Source organism: Glandiceps talaboti, chromosome 22 (genome assembly GCF_964340395.1).
Source record: "Glandiceps talaboti chromosome 22, keGlaTala1.1, whole genome shotgun sequence".
In the NCBI taxonomy this organism is placed as follows: domain Eukaryota; kingdom Metazoa; phylum Hemichordata; class Enteropneusta; family Spengelidae; genus Glandiceps; species Glandiceps talaboti.
Window position 1 is genome coordinate 518,584 of NC_135570.1, and position 27,198 is coordinate 545,781.

The 27,198-nt window shown below is 33.2% G+C and overlaps 1 protein-coding gene across 1 annotated transcript in view; it reads right to left on the bottom strand.

Moving 5' to 3' along the window:
- LOC144452373 (uncharacterized) overlaps window positions 1–26,934 on the bottom strand; it is a 69,612-nt gene extending 42,678 nt beyond the window's left edge. Inside the window, exon 1 of the mRNA XM_078143465.1 lies at window positions 26,552–26,934. Coding sequence (XP_077999591.1) covers window positions 26,552–26,873 — 322 coding nt within the window. The 5' untranslated portion in view covers window positions 26,874–26,934. The remainder of the gene's footprint in view (window positions 1–26,551) is intronic.
- Between the last annotated feature and the right edge of the window lie 264 nt (window positions 26,935–27,198).

Consider the following 27,198-nt stretch of genomic DNA (forward strand, 5'->3'; position numbering starts at 1 on the left):
CTTCTTATTGGTTTTAGAGCAGGTGTATATCCATGATACTATTTAAATACATTATTCTTTCCTTTCATTGGTGCTAAACCAGATGTACACCCATGATACACTTTAAAATATAGTTTTCTTTCACTTTATTGGTTTTTGACCAGGTGTGCATCCAAAATATGAATTGCAATGAATGCCTATTTTATTGTGATATATATGTACCCCCACTGTGTATTCAGGGAACAACTGAATAGGGACAACTGTGTTGGTAAATTTGCACTATTCTATACAGGAGTACTTGGGACGTCAATACAGTGTTGTTCTCATTCCATTCCACAGGAAAGAATACATGAAGTGTTCACAACTATGTATGGGCTATTGTCATCTATTTTTCTCTTCTATTTTTTTTCCTTCTTTTTTTTTCTTTTATTTCAAATACATCATGAATATCCATGAAGCTGTAGTGATCCGGTACTCTTGTCACTCTTTGGCCTGAATCTGCTGCTTGACTACGACTTATTTCATTGCCGCAATTCTTCTAGCATAGTATTTGCCTCTCGTCTATTTTGTACATGTGACGTAAGTGTAAACACTTCGCTACCCTTTCATAGAGCAACAGGCATGAATCATGTGAAAAGTCTGTCTAGATGTCAGCACACAATAGTAGAACTTGCTGACCTCCTGCTCACTACAGCTATATGTTATATTACTAGCACAATCAAATACTTCAGATGTGTTTACAGACGACGTCTTTTTCCCCTAGTTGGTATAGTACTACAGACTTTTCAGACGACGTCTTTTCCCCCTAGTTGTACAGTACAGCAGACTTTTCAACATTTCCCCCTTAGATGAGCAAAAAATTTAATAACTGAAACAGTTTGAGGTGAAAATTCTGATATTAATTACCCAAATATATGAACTTTGGTCATCACATACACTGAATTTTATACGCATAGATGACGTTTGCCTGGGGCGTAAAGATCTTCTTTTGAATAATTCATATAAACTGACCTTCCAGCAAAGTGATTTAACAACTACAGTATGTGATATCTGATTTTTCTTCTGAAAGTACAGAGTACCTTGATGTAAGAAACTGACATTCAGCTTACTGTTTTGCACATTTGGACAATATAACAAACATTGCTGAAAGCAAGCAAACTATTCCGCTTACTTTGCCTTCAAGGTTTTAGAGACCTCGCTGTTAAACAGACCAGCATTCCATTTCACAAAAATTAGTTTCAAAAACAGACTGCTGTCAGATTTCAATTTTATATTATCTTATCTTCTTTTATTTTATTTTATTTTAGCTGGTGAATTATTACGCAATGCTCATGACTTGTCATTTTTTCTCTATTAAAGTTTTCAAAATGCAAATGTCAAAGTGATCAATCTCTATCAAAGTTCAACATAAAACTGTGATTACTAGCATTTTCATCAATTAGTGTTACTTTGTTCAAAAAATCTCCAACCTTTTCTTAGTTATTAATCACTAACAAAATGTAGGGTCACAAACTTTTTATATAGAAATCAAAATGATATAAAAATTTAGTCAGTTTAGAATCCAATATGGCCGCCAATCCAATATGGCCACCAATCCAATATGGCCACCATACTGAGTTTACTCTACACGTATCGGAAAATGAAAGATTAACAATTTCCTTGAAAACAAGACGATTAACCGCCAACATTTTTATTATTTCAAGAGGACCAGGAAAAAGCTGTCACAGGTCAAAGTTTGGAGAAAGTTTACACAAGTTTGATTTTCAGGGGAATTTTATTTGTCCTTTAGAAGGGAATATTCTATGCCAGACTCTGGTTCAAAGAACATCTGACACGTGTATTATTCCATTATTAGATGAAATGAAAATTTGATTCTAGTTTCTTAATTATTAAATTCTTGAAAAAAGTCAACAGAAGCAGATGTAACACTGCAGTCTAAACTATCGATTGAATGCATATATGTGGTACATGTACATGTATAAAAGGTACATACAATCAATGTGGAGAATACCTAAAGTTTGCGAGGATTTAAAATCTTAACAAAACTATCTCAAGTTACCAAAGATGAAGTGTAAGAATCCTAGGTAGTAGGTGTCCTATATCAGAGTTTTAAGAAAAGTGTGTCGGTCAAAGTGTCGGTACAACACTTTATAATCTTAACCTACTATGCGTAGGTTGTATCTGGATCTGAGTTTAATACAGCTTAGTAACTGTATATGTAACCATACATGTATGTTTCTTGTGAGAACGCGAAGACTGCATCAGAATACTAGGTTACAAAGCCCTGAAGCTTAGAAAGCAAAGGTATATGTTGGTGTTAAACTGGTGAATTTATTTGCATGACCTATTACATGACATGGGTCAGTGCTATCCTACATCACTGCTTTATACATGTAACTGTGAGAATGTTGTCATCTTCTGACCAATGTCTGAACTTTACAAAGTATATCAAGCTCACAGTCTGTAGATCTTGTGTTTCATCCTGACTTTTTATCAACTGAGATGAACAGAGTCGGACAAATCTTATAAAATCTACACTCCTTATTTTATGCACTTCAGAAATAAAGATATAAACTTTTGCAGTATAGAAAACTCCAAACGAGATGAAAAGATTTGGAAAAATCTAGAATTTCCATATTACATGTATATGCACCTCAGAAATAAAAGTTATAAACTTGTATGGTTTGTTCAATAAAACTCCAACTGATATGTATTCTATCTTCATTTGAAAATTACAGGGTCATTATGTTAAATTAAAAGTTTTATTTCTTTGAAAAGCATAGCATGGTGATAAACAACACCATTTCTGAACTCACAATTTCTTAAGACTAGAAAGTTTTCCTGTGGTAAAGTTTAGGTATCAAGCTCCTTTGGCAAAGTTTTGCAGTTATGGTCTAGAGGCAATAGAAGCTTGCATAAAACATCCCTTATCAGAAATGTTCTCATATTAAATAGGGAAGGAAATCACTAAAATTATGTTTTCCTGTTAATAATTCCTTGATTTATATTAGACACCTTGAAAGAGACAGAAAAGAAGAACTGTGGGAAAATTTATAGTTTCCTTTTAATAATTAAATGGATAAAATTGACAGTTTCCTATACATATATCATTTTATTATTCTTTTTCACAAGCCTCAATATAGGAAGGACAAAATTAGTAATATTACTATTTCTTTTGTAATTTATCAAGTTTGAAAACATCCGTTTCTACAAAAAATTATTGGACTGATAAAATTGCATGTGAAGCTAAATTTTGATCAAAATTTGCAACATTGTTAGCTTATAATAGGTTATATTCAAATTGCACAGTTATCGATACCATGATATATGTACTCTCATATTCCAGTATACAATCTGGCCAACATGGAATACATGTAACAAGACAAGAATCGACCTATGACCTTTGACCCCGCTGCTATACTTATACACCCAGGAGTCATTTTTAATATACCTGTCTACAAATTAATAAAACCTCTAAAAATGTAATATTGTTGTAACTTTTGACAGTAATTTTAGTTTTTTATAGTAAATTAGTTCAAGAGTTATTTTACAACTACATTTGGAAAGCTGATAATGTGACATTCATTGGAAAATTAAAAGATTTGTGAAAATTGTATTGTGATGTGTTATGACATCATCAGCTAGTACAAAAACACTGTCCATCTCTGAAATATCAGGATAAAAAAAATGAAGTATTGAATTCTATAAAAAATGAAAATCAAAATTTGGCATGATGTGAAAACATTTCAATGAATAGTAAAGAAATAAAAAAAATGGACACGATATGAAAACACCTGTACAGATGGTAGAAGATGAAAACAGCATTGCAATACTAGACGTTTGAACAGACAATAGAAGATGAAATCACAACGGAAGACTGTCTGCCAGCAAACATCTCTAACAAATAGACTTCACAGACATGCAATTACTATCTTTTTTTTGTATGCTGACAGATTGAAACTTGTGATGTGTGTCCGGAAGCCGGGAAAACTCTGTATGTGCTGGCAGGAAGAATGGACTGTATACACAGATAAAACAGGAAAATAAATTGTACATTGAGATAACCAGAAAATTAATAATCTGCCAAAAAAATATTTCCATGTTCTAATTGTGGGATGTTGTTGGCTCTTTTACAAGCATACTCTAGTATATTGATTATATTATTGGAAGGGTGTCATAAGTACACTTTAAGGTAGGAGGGTGTTATAACAATACTTTGTGGGGTGGGAGAGGGAGGGGGGGTGTTGTCACAACACGTGGGTGAATATGATATACATGTAAATGCCTCTGAAATGTATCCCTGTGACTGTTATATCATTGGAAAGTTGTACATTTCACAAATGATTTAATCTTTTTAGTATTAAAAGTATGTCAATTGAATTCCAATGTTTTTTTTAACCATGCAGTTATCCCCATCCCCTTCCCCTCCCCTCAAAGGAAAAAGGAATTGTAATTCTAATAAGATGTACCAGAAACAGTACAATAATAAGTCAACATATCATTATATTCCCCTCTCTCTGTCAACTGATTAATTCCTTCTACAAATATGATTAATTTACAGAAAAATTTTGAGAAAATGTTCCATAACTGCTTTATAGGTAGATTCTCCTTCAAAGGTATGGTTATGTACACTCTGTCAATTTTAAGTCTCTTCATTTTGCTAATGAAGGCCATGCACCTAACCAGGTTTACCATGAAAGTACAGACATGCACACCCAGACAGAATATATATACACCAAATAACTGACAATAAACTTTTCAACATGGACCTACAAGGCTGTCTAATGTAATTAGTCATCCTAATTCAACCTTGGTGTAATGCTATGTTCAATTGTTAATTCATTACTCCAATAATTATGTATCATCGGTAGGTAATGAAGTATTCTTTCACGCAAAAACTTAGTGAACATTAATGGCCATATTTCTGTATTTGTTATTGCAGTAGATGTATGTTAACCTCACACAAACCAAGCTGTACCAAACTCCATATACAAGACATACCCTGGTCATTCAATGTCAAAACAGATCTACATGAATGCCATGAGTTATACCCTGGTCATTCAATGATTTATATACATGAATGCCATGAGTTATACCCTGTTCATTCAATGATTTATCTACATGAATGCCATGACTTATACCCTGGTCATTCAGTGTCACAACAGATCTACATGAATGCCATGAGTTATACCCTGGTCATTCAATGATTTATCTACATGAATGCCATGACTTATACCCTGGTCATTCAATGATTTATCTACACGAATGCCATGACTTATACCCTGGTCATTCAATGATTTATCTACACGAATGCCATGATATACCCTGGTCATTCAATGTCACAACAGATCTAACTACATGAATGTCATGACTTATACCCTGGTCATTCAATGATTTATCTACATGAATGCCATGACTTATACCCTGGTCATTCAATGATTTATCTACATGAATGCCATGACTTATACCCTGGTCATTCAATGATTTATCTACATGAATGCCATGACTTATACCCTGGTCATTCAATGATTTATCTATATGAATGCCATGATTTATCTACATGAATGCCATGACTTATACCCTGGTCATTCAATGTCACAACAGATCTAACTACATGAATGTCATGACTTATACCCTGGTCATTCAATGATTTATCTACATGAATGCCATGACTTATACTCTGGTCATTCAATGTCACAACAACATGTGTCCATACATGAATGTCAATAATTCTACACTGCTTGAAATACATGTTGGACCTACTAGGAGTCAACATTTTCAGAGTTGCCATTTTCCCCATTGTTTTCTTAATTCATGCTTGCGCTGATATATTATTCACCACGATTACTCTTTATTCTGCTAGAAAGTATTACTTCTGAAACTTTATTGGAATCTAGTTTTTGAAGCAACTACATAGCTTCAAGGAGGTCACATGACCAAACAGCATAACATCATTATGAGTGATTCTGATGAAAGCTATGTACAGTCACTTCAAACACTAGATTACAATAAGGTAACTCTATTACTACTACCAGTACTATATAAACTGGAGTCAAGTGTTAATTTCTATTTTACTATTCTGAAACTTTGTTACATCCAAAGTTTGGTAATTCTAATACTTATAGTTATACAGTAACTGTATTTATTGATCATATGGTCTATGTGACATGACAGGTAACTACAATTTATCGTTTGGAATCTTTCCAAGACATCTCTAAATAAACATATCACATCAATTGACATTTTATCCAATAAATGGAAAGATAACTGTGTATAACCTATTTGACATGAATTTCTAGAAATGGAGACGAAAACTCTACAACTGTGTCATGGTACTGACAGACCAGGTGTTGAATATCAAATACAGATGACTTCATATTTCTATGAAAATATTTCAAATATGTCATATAATGATCACTTTAATGACAAAATTTTGATATCGACTCCCAGATATGGATAACATTTCTGAATTCCCTTAAAAAATTTAGAGAAAACTGTTTACTTTTGTTCAACCAATTTTGGCAGAATATTGCTGTGGAAGAAAGATTACACATAGGTATTGCACGAATTCCTCAGGCGACTTTGTTGTACCAATAATGTCAGCTACCAAGTACTTACATGTGTAAAAACATTTACATTTGTCTTACTTTCATTTCATAGATTTAAACTGTGATGAAATAAACACATTGGAAGCAATGCTAGAATTAGTTGTAATATTTAGAGAAATAAGAAACTTGGACAGTTTATTTTTCAGGAATCGACTGACTGACTTTTACCATTCCAGAAATCCCTAGTCATATGCACCACAGAACAGTGACAAGAAAACCTGACAGCAATGGACTGTTTACTCTTGGATTGATTACCGACTTTCAAATTAGTTTCCACTGTATGTGATGTTTACAACAATCTGAACTATTTGACTTGGAAAGACTGCTACTCCTAGCATATCTGTAACAAAAATATCAACTGAATGAGGAATTTAACCCTTCCCTTCAAGTTCTGATGATGCCTCTCTTAAACTTTCACATTTTAAATGTCTGCCATTTTGACAGAAAAACAATCGTACCCTTGTACTTTTTGACAATACCTGCAGTGGTCAATTAACAACAACTTGTATGCATAAATAAACAACTTTTCTTCTTCAGGACTACAAGTCACTTTAATGTACAATATCAGACGTCAAAGGTTGCAGAAAAGTGCAATAAATTTTGTTGTTAATGAACAACCGGAAAACGAATTGTCATTATAGTTGCCAAGGGAATCATGAATAGAGATCTAACAATTGGGTCAGAGAAAATGTCCATGACAAATGAATTTACAGCTCTCAAAGCACCTCTTTGGCAGATGGTCACTCTATGGACATTGCAGTGTACATTAATTCCAACAAAATGTTTCAGTTCAGGTGAAAATTGTAACCAAATTTATTTACTGAAGAGCACATCTTTAACCCTTATTTTCAGTTTTGGGATAAAATTATCCTTTTTTTACACAAATCACAAAATTTGGTAAAATTGTAAGGTTCAAAGGTTACCACTAATGAAACCTTATACAATGTTTAGGTACAACATAAATTCTTTCCATAAAAGGTTCATCTCTATTGTAAATACCTAGGCATGCATACTTCCGGAGTTTTTCCTTGCATATCTTTCTAGTCATGACTAGTTTTGGTGATTTCTGCTGCAACTCCAAGTAAAAATATGTGGCCAATGCAATGGTAGCTATAATAACAATGAAATAGATTGCCAATATTTATCACTGTGCAGTTTATAGGTCTTTCTGAAAAGTAGTATTTTATTCTAGTATTTAATCTCACTGTCAACATCAAAGTCATTGTCATCATCATCATCATCATCACATCAGTCAGTCAGTCGATCAATCAGTTAGTCGGTCAGTCAATCAATCAATCAATCAATCAATCAATCAGCCAGACAGTCACTTAGTTAGTCAGTCAGTCTATCAACCAACCAACCAACCAACCAACCAACCAATCAGTCTGCAGTTAGTCAATCAATCAATCAAGCAATCATTATTATCAGCTCATTTCCACCCTCTTTATTTGTCACATATCTGATAAGCAAACAACAGTAGCTGTAGGGAATTATTTTTCTGTTCATTAGTACTCCTAACGAAGGATTAATTGTCTTCTAAATAAACTTCTATGTATACTTGAAAGGAGTGGTGGTGGTAGTAACGTTGCCATCGTTGCTCTCACCATCTCCCAATCAAACACCAAGCTTACTGAATCAGCTTGTAACTCTGCTTGCCACCACTTGTCCTTGTCTTTCAAAGTTATTGACATTTCAGGTACCACCTACTACAGAAACTCTAAACAGTACAAGTGACTACTTCCATAATAAGCACCATAGCAACAAGTATATCACCATGATTACCATAACTGAAAACTTGGGAAAAAAACTGTTTAATACAAAACCATAACATTGAATATAAGGTCATGATTAATAGAACAAGAAGTTATTAGTTTGAGTGTTTTACTTTGGGAATGTCTTTGTAGGGTACTAAGGTTCTCTAACAAGAATTGGCATGGGTCAAGACTGCACTCACAACCTCCTTATCAGCATAATTGGCCTTATTTAATTGCAGAAACATGTAGTGAAATTCTTGTTACTGGTAGCAGACAAGACAAACATCCAACCAGTAATTGATATGTCAGTCTGGTGTTAGGTTAAGAATTGTGAATTGTATGCATGCAATTTTAATGCATTGGGGTTAAAAGATACAAACTACCAAGTGCACATCAACAAACCTGCTGTCAAAATTGTGAGTAAAAAATTACTCCTGCCGAGTTTTTCATTTATTAGTTACTGAATTATCAACAAAACATGAGTGCATACTTTTTCATTTTGCTGCCCTATCCAATGCCCCATGTACAGGTCAAGGTAGTCGGAGTACTTAGAAAGCTATACATGTACATGTACAGACACAGTTTTGTTGAGACCCATCAACTTTTCGTTTCTCTCTCCTTTTTACTTTTCTTTTTATTCAATTTGATATTTCATAATCTTTTTTTTTTCATTAAACTGAAATTAAAGTATCAATAATAAAAAAATATACAATGCAACTTTTATCAACAAACTGTGTTGTTTTTGACAAGCTTTAATTCTCAGTATAATCATTAAATATCATAATTAAAGATAATTAAAGATAATTAAAGATAATCAAAGATAATTGTCCATAATTTATCATAAATACATGTATATACATTCATTGGATAAGTATACATGTACAATGTATTTGAAAGATAAGGTTGTTTTTTTATGTGGGTGAAATTGATAAAAGCTGGGTTTTCTTGTAAGTCACTTAATAGTAAGGAAATAAGGAAACACCAAATTTTGTTGAATTACAAGAAACTGTCGTGTGTCAGTAGCGTGTCAAATTGATTTGGAGGGCACACTGGTAATAATTTATAATATATACTTTATAATGACAGTCGGCGTATGGACTAGAAATGTGTTAAATATTACACTATAGAAAATTGAACCAATTCCAGTTAACTACCTGATGCCACGTACATGTTTGAGTCAAAAAGTGTGAAGACACCTTGCTGAGAAATATTGTTGGCATACTTCAATCCCCAATCTGTTGAACCGGTACCTAGGGTATAATGGTAACCATGTCGTGTGGTATTGATGACATTTCTTGTAGATGTGGTCCCCCTTTCTGCTACTACCTGCATTAATCTTTGACATGAGTATTATGTACAAGCTAGTATTGAATTACTAAAATGCGATGACAGAATTGAATTACATAAACCACACTCACAATAATATACCTTTTCAATATTTTTTTTCAACATTTTTCTTTCAATATTTTTTTCTTCATATTTGGTATGACTATCTATTTCTGCCTACCTCCTTTCTATGCCAAAGTCAATTAATTAATTCATCGCCAAATGAACAAGTTTGACAAATAATCTACATATGTACCAATATTCCTGGGTTTGTTTCTGAAATTTGAATAGTGAAAACAAACAATGATGATTGGTAAATGGACTAGCTGCCCAAAAAATTTTTGACTATTTTATTCAATTTTTTGTAAACTTTGAGAAGATTTTGTTAATTTGTAAATTTTCTGTAAATTTTTAAGTGAAAACAGTCCTGGTTGAAAACTGAAATTCACAGACTATAATCTTATTCTGGGGATTCAGTTTGAATGCAAAATTCCGTAAATTCACCACAAAGAGCGTCAATAGAAAATCCAAAATAGATTGTACTTATTCCTAAGAAACTCTGTGATATCAGAATAACAACAGAATAATATCCATTCCTTATATAGTACAGTCATGTCAATTTTAACAATTTCATTACAAAATTGAAATTAGTTCTGAAATATTTTTGTTTAGTTTGTTACGATGTAAAACTACCGCATACTCTAGTATACATTATCTACTTTCTACTATATATACATTTCTAAATACTTAATACTAAATTTCTTATATATTTGATAATATGAACATCTCTTCTCCGAACTCCTTTGTAATCTGAACATTAGTCATGTATCTAAAACTTTGGTCATCAGATATTATAATATTATTGTATATATATATTGATAGCCATTATCTATAAATTGATTGTTTTGACCTCAGTTTCTTTCCAACTATGTATAATAATTTTTTCAGATGTTCACTGAATAACTAGCTTAAGTTATCTGAACATTAAGTACTAACTGAACTATTTGGTAATCTGGACAATAATTGTTTGATCTAACAAGTCATAGAGAATAAAAGTGAAGGTAGTACAATTGGTCTCAACATACACACGCATGCACACACGCATCGAGATTACCACACACACAAACATATCTAGAGATTATATGTGGCTTTGAATCTTAAGATCTCGCCACCATGAAGAGATTCAAAGCTATGGACAGCCTCTAGACAAGACCCAAACACATACATACATACATACATATACACCTCTCTCCCTTTAAATTGGCTTCAGGATCCAGAAAACCTATCAGCTTGCAGGAAGCAGTCCAGATTACCAATCAATTTTTTCAGTAGCATTAAGGCAGCTATATTGTGACTGATTCCTCAGGGCAAAACACAAAATATTCCGAGGAAAAGCTGTGATTCCCTAAGTCCCCAATGAGATATGAATCATAGCTGAGTTTCCTACTTAATGCTATTGTAATTAGGTACGACTGTAAACTTGTGACTGCAAGTCCTATGTTTTGGCTACCTGACTTTAGCGCTGTGCAGCGTGGTGTGTAATACGTGGTGACAGTAACGACGACTCGTTTGTGATGAACACCAAGCGCCGTGCTTTCATGTAATCAAGCAACACTACTAGGCAGTAAGCATAACATTATACAGCAAAAACAGCCGCAAGTGTTTTATGGACTTTGATTTCCTTTGGGTGATTGTTTCAATTTTGTGTCTTTCTCTTGTTACCGATATAAGTATCATTTACAAAAGTTCCAAATCAATCAATTTTATGAGAAGTTGAAATATTCCCTTCTTATGAGTAGCTGAAATCTTCCCATCTAACACTATAAAGGTATGATTCATACAAAGACAATGTAAGTCCCTTCAAGTCATGTTCAGCTGCAATTCTTGGCATGAATTTCTTTTTTACCTACGACTTATGACTGTACATGTACGTCACTGACACATCTATTATTCTGACATCTTGTTCTTCACACTGAGAAACGTATAGTACAGTATTCACTGATAGGGGATACCGTAGTCTTATAAAAAATTTCACAAATTCTCAGCCACCTTCATCTTTAGCCTGCAATCCTGTGGTGTTGGGATTTTGCACTTGCTTTTCATGACCATGTCCGGCATTTTGCTAACAACCTATACCTAAGCTATACAGTCCAAAAATAGGCACATCCCGTGCACTTATAGGGTTTTTAATTCTTGGCGCTGTGAAATGACATCAATAGCATCACCACATGAGAAGAACCAACTTGCGATGTTGAGGAATACAATGTAAACATGATTACCATATTCAACATTGTTGCAGGAAATCATAATCTATTTTTAGGTTTAATACAACCGTTATAGCGAAATTCCAGGCGTGGTAGGGGAAAAGTGAGAGCAGAATGTCAGGCGTGGTAGGTGAAAGTGAGAGCAGAATGTCAGGTGTGGTAGGGGGAAAGTAAGAGCAGAATGCCAGGCATGGTAGGGAAAAGTGAGCACAAAATCACCACATGACTGTATTCTCTAGGTTTCTTCATCTTAGATTGTCATAGTAACACTTGCAAACAATGGTAAATCTTTTCTGAATCACATCCTCAATAACATTATACATGAACCAAAGAAAATTCTTAACTATGAAATTGTTAGTTTTTTTGCCGATATTCTTTCACTGAGTGAAAGGGTTGACATACAAAATTTTGTGAAGAGTTACAACTCTATTTCCCTTTTTTGTCACAGAAAAAAGAAATCAAATTTGTTTTAATCACAATTACATTGGTAATATATAAATATCATACAGATACAAAACCAGGATTCTTAAAACTTGTATTTTAACATAAAAAGTCAATTTCCAATAAAAATAAAACTCCTAAAAATGATAGTCTTTGCAGTTCCTACATTAATTTATGCAATACTTTTATCAACATAAACTTCAATGAACGATACTGCTAGCCATTACACTAAGGAAATGAGCTGATTTTGCCACATGTAAATGGCATATATTGACTGAAAGCGGCTTTCTTTCCATTTGGTACATTTTCAATACTGAAAATGACAACAATCAATAAATTCTATTGTGTAACGCTATAATGCTATCAAATGGATGCAAAATGACCCTAATTTGGGGTTTTATGAATCAACCAAAATCAATTCCAGTCGTCATGGCACATCTATTTTAAAGTAAGCGGATAAAATAACGGCAATTTTCTCTTTTCTATTTCTTTTCAGAGGTTAACACAGGCTGAATATATTAAGGCTAATTTGACCATTTTCTTGCAGTAGGCATGTGGTTTTTCCATCATCTGGAACAAGTTTCTCATTTTTATTGAGCTATTAGTGAAGCTATAGGCATAGCAGTTGTAATAATTTGATGCTAACGAGGTCTCCCAAGGGAGTCTTTTCAACAATTTTTTGTAATTTTTCTTCTGTGACAGTTAACGTCCAGACAGCAGACACATATACACACAGCTGGATAGACATAACCTAACCTTTTCAGCAATATTTCTCAGTTTTCATTTTATGGATACATTTTTTGAACATTCTACAAATACAAATTTTAATAAGATTTAGAAGAAAAATATTTATGAAAACAGACGTGTGAAAGTTGCTATCGTAACATTTTTCATAACAAATCCCCCAAAACTATACAATTAACAATAACATAACTTTGCAGTTTACTCTTTAAAACAGTTTAAAAATTCATAAACAGACCATAAACATGTGAACATAAACTATGACATGCTTTACATGGTTTCAAAAGCATGTAGACATGTACATGTGGTTTAGCCCAGAGACTTGGCTCTTGGCTTAAAAACAATTCACCAAAACTGCCAAGCCCGAGTCAGATAAGCAAGTCACAGTCAGCTAACACATGTGTTCAAATTATTTACACAATATTAGGTGTGAAAGATAAATTTTGTATGTTTTATAAAATATTTAATCCAAAGAATGTACAAATAAAAACAAAAAGTACAATACATGACTCTCAAGTACGTTTATAAATTTAGCTTCATTTTGAATCAAGAAATACTACTAACTGAACTCACCACAGCTTTCACCTAGTATGCATCGTGACTTCAGAAAATACTGACAAAGCCATGATGGAGACCTGGTGAAAACTTTGTTTAGCTACTAGTATTTGTTGGTGCAAAATTAATTCAAATTTATGAATATAGATTGAATGTTTACACAGATAATTTTTATCATTTCTGTGACTATAATGTATATATCATATTTATCTATCTACATATACAGTGCGATACCATGTAAAGTTACATCACATACTGCCATCAATACATGTAAAGTGTGACTGACAGTCTGTCTGCCAATACACACTTTTATTTACAACTAAAATGTCACATAATTTTATATTGGTTTGTTATCTCTCGAAATGCAATCATAGGATTTATTTTTCCTGACTTTTAAAAGAGGTTGCTTAGCATTTTTCACATGTAATACAACATAACAATGAGTCCCATTGATATCTACAGCTTCTTTGAAAGAATCCAAACTTTCAAACCCTGACCTCTAACCTTTCAACCTTGACCTCATATCTATCAATGAAGACACAATTCAAATCACTGAAAACAATGGATGTTATCAACACCTGGTGAAGGCTGAATTAAAAGCTTTATCCGTTCAAATTCAGTTCCTCAGGGAATAAATTTGTCTTTGTTGTATAAACTGACATGAGCACTAAATTGGCCTTATCAAAAAGTTGACAAACTATGGCCTGAGGGCTTGGCTTGGTTACAGTTTAAACCTCAGGCTGAAAAGTACAGAAGTCATTACAATGCTGAGAACTCATAGAGATCCAACTAAAACAATACTATGTATTCAGATTCCATTAACCAAAACTTGTTTTGTGTCCTACAGGTGATAATCTTTATGTAAGAGTCACAGTAGCCTTCTATTTATGATGGAAAGGCATGTAATGTTGCAGTATCATTAGTTAATAGTATCGGGGGGAAATAGCCAATGTCGCACAAAGCTGCTTTTTCTGCCCATACTATGTAAGGTAAGCTGTGATTGCCCGCAGCTAAAAAATAAATGGTAAGCTTCAGACACTTGTATAGCTGCATGCCTGGATGAAAACTGATCCGGTTCTATTCTCTTGGTTAGATAGAGGTCAGTTACCTGTACACACCAACTGAATGGTATACTCTATATATCTCATACACTAGGGAATTCATAAGTGACAGATTGTGTTGAATTTAGACTTCAGACAGCTAGACAGAAAAACGGCTCATAATTTGCCTTTGTTCCCCCATTATTGTGAGTGAAGTTGTGTCAACACTGAAAGGAATTGAGACTTGAAGACTGACAAAGATTCATACAAGCAATCCAGTGTGTTTTTTTATACCATAAAGAGAAAACATCAGTGGACTTTGTATGTTTAGGGAGGGACAAAGCACTAAAAAATTCTGACAGGTATATGTAAAAGGCCTGTGTCCTTCAGCTGTTCAGAATACAATTTGAGAAAACAACTCGTGAATGTATACTTCATTGCCTCAGGGCATACAAGGAAAAATAGTGAGAATCTCAGGGCGTACAAGGAAAAATAGTGAGAATCTCAGGGCGTACAAGGAAAAATAGTGAGAATCTCAGGGCGTACAAGGAAAAATAGTGAGAATCTCAGGGCATACAAGGAAAAATAGTGAGAATCTCAGGGCATACAAGGAAAAATAGTGAGAATCTCAGGGCGTACAAGGAAAAATAGTGAGAATCTCAGGGCATACAAGGAAAAATAGTGAGAATCTCAGGGCATACAAGGAAAAATAGTGAGAATCTCAGGGTGTACATGGAAAAACAGTGAGAATCTCAGGGCGTACATGGAAAATATTGAGAATCTCAGGGTGTACATGGAAAATATTGAGAATCTCAGGGTGTACATGGAAAAATATTTGTAGATTGTCAATATTGTAATGTTTGTGTGCCCTGAGATTCTCAGGGTGTACAAAGAAGAATATTGAGAATCTACAAGTTTTATCAAAATTTGAACCAAAGTATCAGAACTGAAATATATGTAAGTCAAGGACAGTCTATAGACCCTGATGGACAGTCTAAACACTTCTACATATACCCCATGGTGGGCGAAAAGTTTTGAGTGTCTGTTATCCCTTCCTTACACTTCCACCCCATGGTAGGAGAAAAGTTGAGTGTCTTATCCCTTCCTTACAGTTTTGAATAGTTGTTACAGTAAAATAGTATAAAACCATGTAAAATGCTGTAAAATAGTATAAAACCATGTAAAATGCTGTAAAATAGTATAAAACCATGTAAAATGCTGAAAAATAGTATAAAACCATGTAAAATACTGTAAAATAGTATAAAACCATGTAAAATGCTGAAAATAGTATAAAATACTGTAAAATACTGTAAATATAGCAAACTATTGTAAAACATTGTGAAATATATCAATTTTAACAACTGCAAAATATCAATATTAATGGTTAATGGTTTATTACCTTACAGCATGGTATGGAAAGCATGGTACAGTAAATGTATCCACACTATAACAATCATAGCCAAATAACGGTAAAATATTACAAAATTACCGTAAAATATAACAAAATTACAGTAAAATATAACAAAACTACTGTAAAATATTACAAAATTACCATAAAACATTACAAATTTACAGTAAAATATTACAAAATTACAGTAAAATATAACAAAGTTACTGTAAATTACAAAATTACAGTAAAATATAACAAAGTTACTGTAAATTACAAAATTACAGTAAAATATAACAAAGTTACTGTAAATTACAAAATTACAGTAAAATATAACAAAGTTACTGTAAATTACAAAATTACAGTAAAATATAACAAAGTTACTGTAAATTACAAAATTACAGTAAAATATAACAAAGTTACTGTAAATTACAAAATTACAGTAAAATATAACAAAGTTACTGTAAATTACAAAATTACAGTAAAATATAACAAAGTTACTGTAAATTACAAAATTTCTGTAAAATATTACAAAATTACAGTAAAATATTACAAAATTACTGTAAGGTATAACAAAATTACAGTAAAATATAACAAAGTTACTTTAAAATATGTAAAATTTTGCACTACAAAATATCATTGACACATGCAACTAGTTTATTCTTGAAAATCTAACTTTGTTAACTAAACAGCAAAGTAGATAAAATTGACACCGTTTTCAAGTTTCAGTCGACATTACTTTCAAATTATGATTAAATATGTATGAAAATATCACTTGATAAGATTTGTTCACCTTCTCTGTTATCATTTAAGTTGTATTGCCCTTAGCAACAACACTACAGAAACTAAATAGCTTCCTATGAAATATATATGACCACAGCAAATAAATTTACTAAAGTGTCCCCTTTCTTTTATCGGTCCATGTATTCATCTACAAAACACTACAGAACTTCCTATCAAATAATTCTGTTTTTGTGTGCATTTCTTGTCTGTCTCTTTAAGCTATGGGTTGTTTTCAGCATTGTTGTATTAATTTTTTTTCCCCTGAAATAAAGTTTAATAATAATAATTATAATAATAAATTTAAAAAAACTTTCCGTTCTCTCTTATATCAGATTTGTTAATTTTACAAATACCATAGAAGGTCCATAACATTCCCTACCATAAAATATGAAAATGTCAAAATTCACAAAATCTTCCCATCTCTGTATTCCTATAAAATACATACAAATATGTAAATGACTAAATTGTCTATTCTCACAGTTATTGAACCTAAAAACACTACAAAAACTCAACAGTACTTCCAATCAAATCCAAGGTATCAAGCATTCTATGAGATTTAAATATTACATATGATAAGACAAGTACAGCTTTTTATCCATCAATACACTGAGTGTCTACCAGGTTGTCAACCTCAATCATTTCCAATTGACTAGTAAGCCCTATCCCCTACTTCTGTGGATGTCTCCAGTTCTTCAACCTGTCAGTCTACATTTTACAACCACTGCAATGACATCAACACTAACTTGACAGAAGAATTTATACTCTGTCAAACAATTCCACAGTGTACAAATATATCGCTGATTTTACTTTTGTGTCTGACAGCCCCAAAACACATAATCAATTTTCAGATACCACTACATTTGATGAAAACTGCAGATATTTGTCGTCTCAGAATGTGCCGTGCTGTTGACAGAGAATTCGTGATAGAATGTATTTTGGAACACAACCTTGCACACAGTGAGATTAAATCTTTTCATGTGAGCATTGACACCCCAGTCTGGCATACATGTATTTGAGAAAGTGACCCAACTTAGATTCATGAGAAAATAGCTAGCAGGTTTTAATCAGTCAGTCACACTTACGCAAATTGGTTTGATACTATAGTACAGGTAAATGTATCCTGCTAAGGGCACTACATTTTTACGTCAGCATGTCTTCATTTTACAGGTAATAACGCCATGTTTTTTACACAAAGAATAACACTGCACCAGCTTCCACATCAATTTATTAAAATAATGGAAACTGATAAATGAGGCTACAGCAATATGGAAAAGTAGATTTTCTCACAAATTTAGCAAAATTATTTTAAAGGATTTTCATTTTAAAACGGCACTGGTATTTGTTTTTACATTAATTTCAGTTTTCTCTCAAAGCCAATATTTGCAATGCTTTTTAACAGGCAGTCAATATATAAGTATAAAATCAAAATCTACCTGAGCTGGGGGGGGGGGGGGGGGGGGGGCTGGTCCCTTACTAGAAGAGGTGGGGAACTTCCCCACATTTTAGTAAGGTCACTTAATCCCCTCACCATCACCACTAGAATTTTACATGTCACAAGGTAGAGAAATCTAACCAATTTTCTGTGTCAGTAACATAGCAGGGCTCCTAATTACCTCAGTAAAACACTGGTAATGAACCTGTAGTTCTGGAAGGGAAGAAGTCGACAACGTAGCCATGTCAATCACCACAAAGTCTATGGCACAGTATTGAATCTGAACTGAATATTTTTTCTTCCCAAAGCCATTAATAAAACTCTCAAATCAGCATTATTCAGTTTGTATATATGTATAGTGTAAAACACTGTTTGTTTAGTGATAAGCTATCTATCATATCTAAACACCATCATAACAGGCTCTTGTGTTTTAGATGCTGTAACTTTGCAAAATTGTACAAAATGTGCTCAACTAAATTTCTGTCACTGATGAAGGGGATGGCTTCTTTTGACAAATGGTCTTCATTTTCTCACTTACTTTGTGATATATTTCATTGCAGGAGTGGGAAGGTAAGGAGAAGGACAGAGGGGAGGGTAGAAGGTTTTAATTGCAGGTGAAAATTTCCACTTTGTGACATATTTCATTGAGAGAGGGGGGGAGGGGTAGCTCTTAATGTTTTGATTGCTGGCCTTCATTTTTAACTTAGTGTGAGAATTTAAGAACTTTTGTTTTTGCCCTTTAATATAAAGTGTACCTACATTGCATGCTGATGTACATTTTGTACTAAAACATTTGCTGTGGTTTACAGTCAATTTTTGATCAAAATTAGCAGCAAAATACATCATTTTATTGTTGTTTATCAATCTAATAAACTTTTTTTCGTGAGTAGGGCATGGATTTTTGATTCAAATGAAAAATTCCACTCCCTTACCTCACACAACAATTTGAGACAGTCCCTAATCTATCAAGGATAATTTACAACTCTGCAATAAATATTTAATTCAACACCTTTTACTTCAATTCCACTAAATTGCAAAAAACTATGGTTGCCATGGTAACTTCCTACTTGCCATCTCATACAGACATGAAACTATATTATCAATATACTGGCATGTTAAAATGGTTTTAACACTATATTACATTGCAACAGAAATAGAATTTATAACCAGTCAGAACTTTAAAAACAAATATTTATTAGATGAATTCTTGCAAAAACTGATAAAGTTTCATATTTATACATATTAGTTGTAATCTTCTATCTTGCAAACTAGAATATATTTATGAACGTTTTATCTGTGTTTGTTAATTACTAATGCAGATTACTACTCAACACAGTCATAAATTTCCTAGAAAGTAAAATTCCTAATCTTGTCATCTTACAAACTTCAAGGTATGAATATATCAAATGATATGTACAAAATACTCATATACTATATGTGTTTTTATTCAATATAGTTTAGTTATATGGGTTGTCAATGATATTATAATATTGCAGTACAGATACACTGTTGTATTCTATGCTGGTATCATGGATTGTGTGTTGTGTTAGTTGAGTTGAGTTGTGTTGTGTTGAGTTGTGTTAGCTATGTTGTGTTGCATATTATGTCCTCATATTAAATCTAGTACACTATGAAGGGCGTCATAGTACAGTTGTGTTGTTGTGTTGTATTATGCTATACATCTGTACATGTATTTTTCTATATTGTCTATTAGTAAATAATCTATTCCTAAAACTAGAGTTGATGTGGGTTTTTGTAAATTAATGTTAGTATGTATATCATAACTATGTTCATTCTAATTGTTCCTGTCTGGTCTATTTGAGAAAATTCAAGCTCTAAAGTTATTTGAATTGTTTTGTAGTAGATTTCTGGTCCAACTTTTTCTGAATTTTCAACACCGTAAAATACATAGCATATAATCCATTGATACACTAGGGTATGTATACAATGTATATCAACACAACAAATTCATTGCAATATTGTAAATCGTGGCTGTATCATCATATCGCTTGATATCAATCAATTAATACCGTGTAAATTCTTGAAATCAAAAATGTTACCTTACTGCTTGGACATTGTATTGATCCATTAATTAATTAATCAATCAATCAATTAATCAATCAATGACATTAACATCCCCGGTAGCTGTAAATGGAATATTTTAAATATCTATATCTTTCACCATTTTTGTTCATATTTCAAAATATATATGATTCACCATTCTTCATGTTATATTAAACTTTGTATAATAGTTACATTTGTACTTGAAACATGTATGATCACATGATAGTGATCAAAAACAAAACATCATCCAGTAGTATCATATTCTCTTGACATCCTTATAAACCCAACTCAAAAACTCTTTACATATATGGACATCAAGTCTTCTAGTGTACAGGGTACCAGCAATAATTAGTAAAGAAGTAATATTTAGCTGATCAGAAGGTTTGAACTATTTTCAATACATTTGGTATGTTTTTACAGCAGGCAATATTAATGAAAACTCATATACAGTTACATTATGGTAGGATTTGTACAGAAGCACATGAATCCAATGACATTCTGTTTAATGTCACTGTTAGGCAATTTTCAGAACTCAGAAATACTAGTAATATTTTATCACCTAGGCATGTCACAAAAATGCCTTGGTCAATACCGACTTCCATTCAACATGCTACATACAAATGTATGCATTACTACTATATATACGTGAGTCAACCTTCTTGTTCTGTTTTGACCCACTAGCATGTGGTAAAATGCTATTACAGGTACTGAGATCTGATTCACATGGAAAGATTTCCAAACTAAAGATGTCTTCAGTTTCACATTAATTTTTTACATACTCCATGATTGTTTAATGTGTACTGTACATGTAGTGGAATCAATTCAAAATGGCCGGACAAATCAACACCTGTGCATTTCTATGTAGTCATACAATTCAAACCATGTTTTGGCTCAACAATACTTCACAACTCTAGTTATGTTGACATATCTACTACTATGAAACTAACATGGTTTACATTCAGCCATGGTGAACAGCTGGTAATAATATCCCACAAAAATGGAAGACTTGACAATGAGATCAGCTGTGCAGAAAATGTGACACAAAAGGGATATGTATTAAGATGTGAGGAACGAAATACTAGGACATATACAATGTACAATGTATATCACAGTCATGACTGATGACAATTGAATATAGATGAAATTTCAGAGTTATTAATTTCATAAATGTTATTTCAATTTTCCAGAGCAATTTGTAAGAAATACAATATACAGAGGAAACATGAGTGGTATTACTTTGATAAATCCATAGTTAAGGTTGGTGATAATTACATAGGAGGTGGTTAGAAAAAATTAACTCAATTTATATAGAATAGTAAGCTTGTCAGGCTGAGTTGTCTAGAGGCTTTAGCATGGACTTTGCATTTGTCATTCTACATAAATGTGTTGGCATGAACTTGAAAGGTGATTTTTCAGATTTATAATATTGCCAGAATGTGAGAATCAATCTTTGGGGAAAAATATTAACACAACAAGAAAAGACTATGGGTGTAGCATATGTTAACATGAAAATTACATAATCATAATTTTAGTATTAGTAATTTTCACAATGGTTATTTTGTTGTTCAACTTGAGTTTGTCAAATACAACATATTATCTCATATATGGTGTTGTGATAGCTGACTCAGAGCATTTTGACATGATGATCCATCAAATTAGCCAATGACATCACAGCTTTACTGAAGTTAATAAACTTAGTTTCCTGTACATCTTGACTCCAGGGGACGAGGAGAATTTTTCGATTCTTGAATTTTAAAACACTATCAGAAATGTTTCTGAACAAAAGTTGCTCCTTTCCTGAAACTTCCACAATATTAGTTACCTGTACACCTACAAATGAACTATAAAAAGGAGTGTTTGCTGAACTGCAGATGAATCAACACAAACTTCTGCATTCTGCTGTCTAATTTTTTTCTTCTGAAATTTGTTTTATACAAAACATTCATTCTTGACAGAAAAAATCAGATTTAATCTCATAACTTGTCCCAAGTTTATGAACTTTTTACAAAACAAAACTTTTAGAAATATGGCGCCATAAGTAGAGCACTGAAGTGCTGTCATTATACTAGACTAGAACCAAGCTGGATAAAGTTAAGCCTGTCTGCAGCTTTTTTCCATTAAATCTACACAACAACATTGCTTTGAAATTTCCTCTTACTTCTACTTTGACAGCATTATTATTTCTATTTATGTCATCTTATCAGTGGTAAGCCTCAGCCCCATCTCAATGCCAGTACATCTAACATGTGTCTTTTTCTTTTAATACCCGTAAGAACATTTTCCATCGCCTGTCAATCACCAGTCAACAAAACGGATGCTGGAAAGCTTCAGTGGCTGTATTAGAGTGGCTCATTTTCTAAGCAGTGATGTTTTCCATCTTAAAAGCATCATTTTGTTTGACATCTTTATTTCGTACACTGAGTTACCTCCACCTGCTTACAAAAGCTTCCAAGCTACAATACGTAGCACAGTGTTTTCTTACAACATGTATAGTACGCTGTTCTGTTTTTTCTTAATATAATATAATGTGCTGTGATGTGTTGTGCTGTTCTTCATGACCATAATATGCTTTTCACAGGGCTGTCTATGTTTTCATACTCCACTAGGCTGTCTATGCAAACTGCTACCTTAAAAGTGTGCACACTTGATGTTTACCTACCCAATACATTAAACAGATTTACCTACCCAATACATTAAATAGATTTACCTACCCAATACATTAAACAGATTTACCTACCCAAAACATTAAACAGATTCACCTACCCATGTCATTGAACAGATTTCACAGACACTGACCATTGTCATTATTTTTCTCTCATCTTCATCTTAACAGCATCAATTGTCAGCAAGAATGATAAAGAGAATTGTTGTCGAAATAGTCCATTTTTAAAAATAACATTTTAATATCAGACTCTGGTGTACAAAACCTTTTAAGTTTTAGTGTACAGGCATAACTATGAGTTCATATAAGAAATAGAAAAATTAACTTAAATGTAACCACATTTACCCATGGGCACACTAACTTAGGGAAGGCAAATGATACATGTAAATCTGAGCCAATGTCAACCATGGGTATACTCATGGAAGACAAATATCTGTATTTAACAACTAACTCATGGAAGGCAAATGACAGATTTAAGCCAATGTCTGCCTACACATACTACACTGACCCTCGTTAGTTCTCTATTTCTTAATTTGTTCAACCTTTAAGAAAGACCTTAGCTGGATAATGGGCCTGGTTATTGAGTATTTGGTAAGCTTGAAAGACAGAAGATTGGAACCATTGCTTGTCACCACGGTTACATTGTATGTCATTAGTCTCTGTTTCACATCAATCCTATGTTTTTGTATTTCTACTGTTTTCTTTGTACTACTACACTATTTGATGTCAACTATAACTACAGACATCTTGTTTTGTCTACTACCCTTGAATTTCAGCGTATTTCATTCTGTTTTCCCTTTCATCCAAACATTTCACAAATTTCTTTTGATCCCTGATCTGACACATAAATGGCTGAAATCAACAACACTTGTAGTTAAAGTAATAAACTGGTCATTCTACAAGGTCTTTGAAAAAACATCATAGTTTTTCTAAAGTTTTCAATTATTAGACTCAACTAACAAATATGTGTGAAGCTCCAGGTCAAGGAAGAATTAGTTTCTGGAAAGTTGGTTTGCTAAAAGCGTAACCAGGGAATAATCTTTCAAAAGGCACTCCGCTCTAGACTTTCTGCTTCCCTGAGTAATTTACTTTAAATAACGTAGTAGTTGTACATATTGTAATAAGTCCACAATTCAAGTTCATATCATCTGAATATGTAATATGCCCCGAGGGATTATGGCAGACAAATATAATCAATGGCAGATAAGTGTACAAAAATATGGATTTTTCATTTTAGTAATATTTTGTAAATGATGCTTTTAAACCAAATTTCTGATATCACTGCATAAAAATGGACTATTTGAATTATCTTGATCCAAAAAGAATTTGACGGGTGATAAAAAGTTGACAAAGAGGGCAAAAATATTGACAAAGTTCACTCATTTTCATGTGAAAGTGGTTGACACTTTGAACTTAAATAAAGTAGTTAGAATTCTAAACAATCCCTACATTTGCATGTGAGAAGCTTCTATGACAGTCACATGCTAAAAGGAAATGAGCTTATTGTAAGACTAGATAAGTAATGCTACTGAGTCAAGTTCAAAGTGTCTGGTCATTTGAATACCTTTGTTTTCACCAGAATCTTAATTACAGGAATCTTAATTACAGGACAGTTTTGCTATAAACAACCCATTTACATCAGTAATGTTTGTAGTGGTCATACAGAAAATCAGTTTATGTATTACAACTTTGTGTATTTTACCTGAAGTTCATATTTGCCTCTTATCTGAATTTTTACAAAAAAATTAGAAATGTGTTCAAATGAAATCAGTGAGTTCCTTTTCTGTTTGTCAAAAGTCACAGCACTGCTATTGAATTTCATGAAACAACAGAACTTCCTCAACCTGATATCGCATAATTCTAAGCTATTTTTTTTTAGACATATGACAAAATTCATCAAGAAACCCATAACAGTTACTTGATTTGACCTGGGTGTTGCCATGGTTCTGACACCATGGTAAAAACAGTGAGCTGGCAATTTGAACTCTCAACCTAAGCGGAAGACAGTGCCACTACTTTGGCATGGAAAGGTGAGGTCGCGTCTGTCAGCAAAGTCATTTTAAACCATTCTTTTAAGTTTGTGTAATTGGATAAACCATAAAAGGGTAATGGACCAGTTACTGGAGACTGCAAACTGGCGTCCTAAGAAGCAAATAATTACTTTCTTATCAGTTGCTGAGGTATAAAATGTAAAACATGTTTGTAACATGGCTACCTTGGTTGATTTTACACCCTGCACCTGGGTATGTTTACAAGTGTATGGGTCAGATAGTAATGTACTAAACTGCTGTATATGTTCAATGTAGTGCAGTGAGTGCTATACATCACCACTGTATGGTCTGCTTTAAATATGAATACCAGAAGACTACTTTTGAAAACACCAACCTCTACACACAAGAAACAAAAAAAGGGTCTCCTTGATGGTTAAACCTGATAACCAATTGATTTGGTTGGTGATCAAGAAAAAGGTTTCACATTAACAATACAGAATGTCCTGATATAGAATCAACAAAACATGTCGGATCCAATAGGGCAGTTAAAAAACTGACCTCCAGTTCCCAGTGCTGTTATTTGAAAAGAGTTCGAATAAAGAGCTTCATACCACCATCTAGCTGACAATGGCTGCCTCTACACTATACAGTGAGGTCCACACAAAATAACATAAACTGACAAAACAAAGTGTTTTTATGAAGTACTGTACTGAGTAAGTCGATCTATAAGGAAACTCACTTGTAGGTAAAGTTCGTATTTTACACACACTGTTTGTTACTTTTAATGGATATTTTAATAGAATAATCAATAATGGTGATATTTACCTGTTTTTATTAGTCACTAAAAACTACAGTTGTCTGACACTATGTAGGATAAAAGTGTTGATATGCGGTAAGGAAATTAAAGTATCTAGTAAATGAAGTACTTGTATCTAATTACCATGACAACTTCCACTGAGATAATAAACCAAAATTACACTAATTTCCATGGCTGATTTAATTACCATGAACGAGACTCCTGTTATATTTAATTGATCTAATGGTGATTGTATCAATTTCACATGGTCAATCTCGTTCACAGTATCACACACATTAAATTACCTTTCTTTAGCTGCCTTACATAAACACACAAACGTGATAGTCCCTTCATTTTTTCAAATATTGAAGAGATTTCAAATGGAACCTTTAGCATTGTTTGTACGGGATCCTCACAAAGGGTTGCCTGTAATTGGAAGCTATGTCGATTACTGTACGTCGATATGTTGTTTGGTGTTTGGGTGGCCAAAAATGGTGGCCCGTTACACGCACATCACGCAGCCGTTATGATAATCGTACCAGTGTAAAGTACATGTTGAAGTAATCTTGGCCATTTTATTGGTTACTTTTACATGAAAGAGGGTTGTAACAGCCAGTTTCCGTACTTTTTACAAACATATATTCGTCAAGTATAAAAGTACCCAGCGTTACCCATGATCCCCCATGTCATATTACCTGTTCGACGGTACGTTATTGATATAAACTTACCGAGTTGTTTGATGGTGTAGTTTCGTGGTGACTTCAGCACTCGTCGAGCAAAGGCTTCCCGAATAATCGATAGTTGTTTTTCTCCTCCCTGTACAAGCAGGGTGCTTGGTTCGAACCATCCCACATATCTGAGTTGTAAAACACTTTCGCTGAGTTCTCGATTCCAGAAATGCATTTTGTTTTCATTTTGAATCTCTTCGAAGACCGCCCTACCGTTCTTTACTTTGTCTTTGGAGCATTTCAAAACGAATGCCAGAGAGCTGGAAACCATTTCGACAGTCTTCTGCTGTCTTCTCTCAACTTTAGGCTGCTGGGACGACATCTTGATTGCCGAAAACTTGCAAAAATCAAGGCTTGCACGAGTAAAAGTCCAGAGCCTACCAGTTCAGTCAATCCATAGTATGTCGAGTACGGCATGAAATGTAACAGAGCTCAACAATTACAGTCAGTTTCAAGCTACCCCAAACTGCCCTCTATATAGTAAAGGGTAAACACTCAGACAGTTTCAAATGACTCCGATAATCATAATAACAAATAGTGACGTCATCAGACACTAAATCAATACATAATTCGTGCAAGAACGAAGAGAGAGAAATGTTCTTTCAAATAAACTCATTTGAACTTTTGAAACCTATCCATTATTGTAT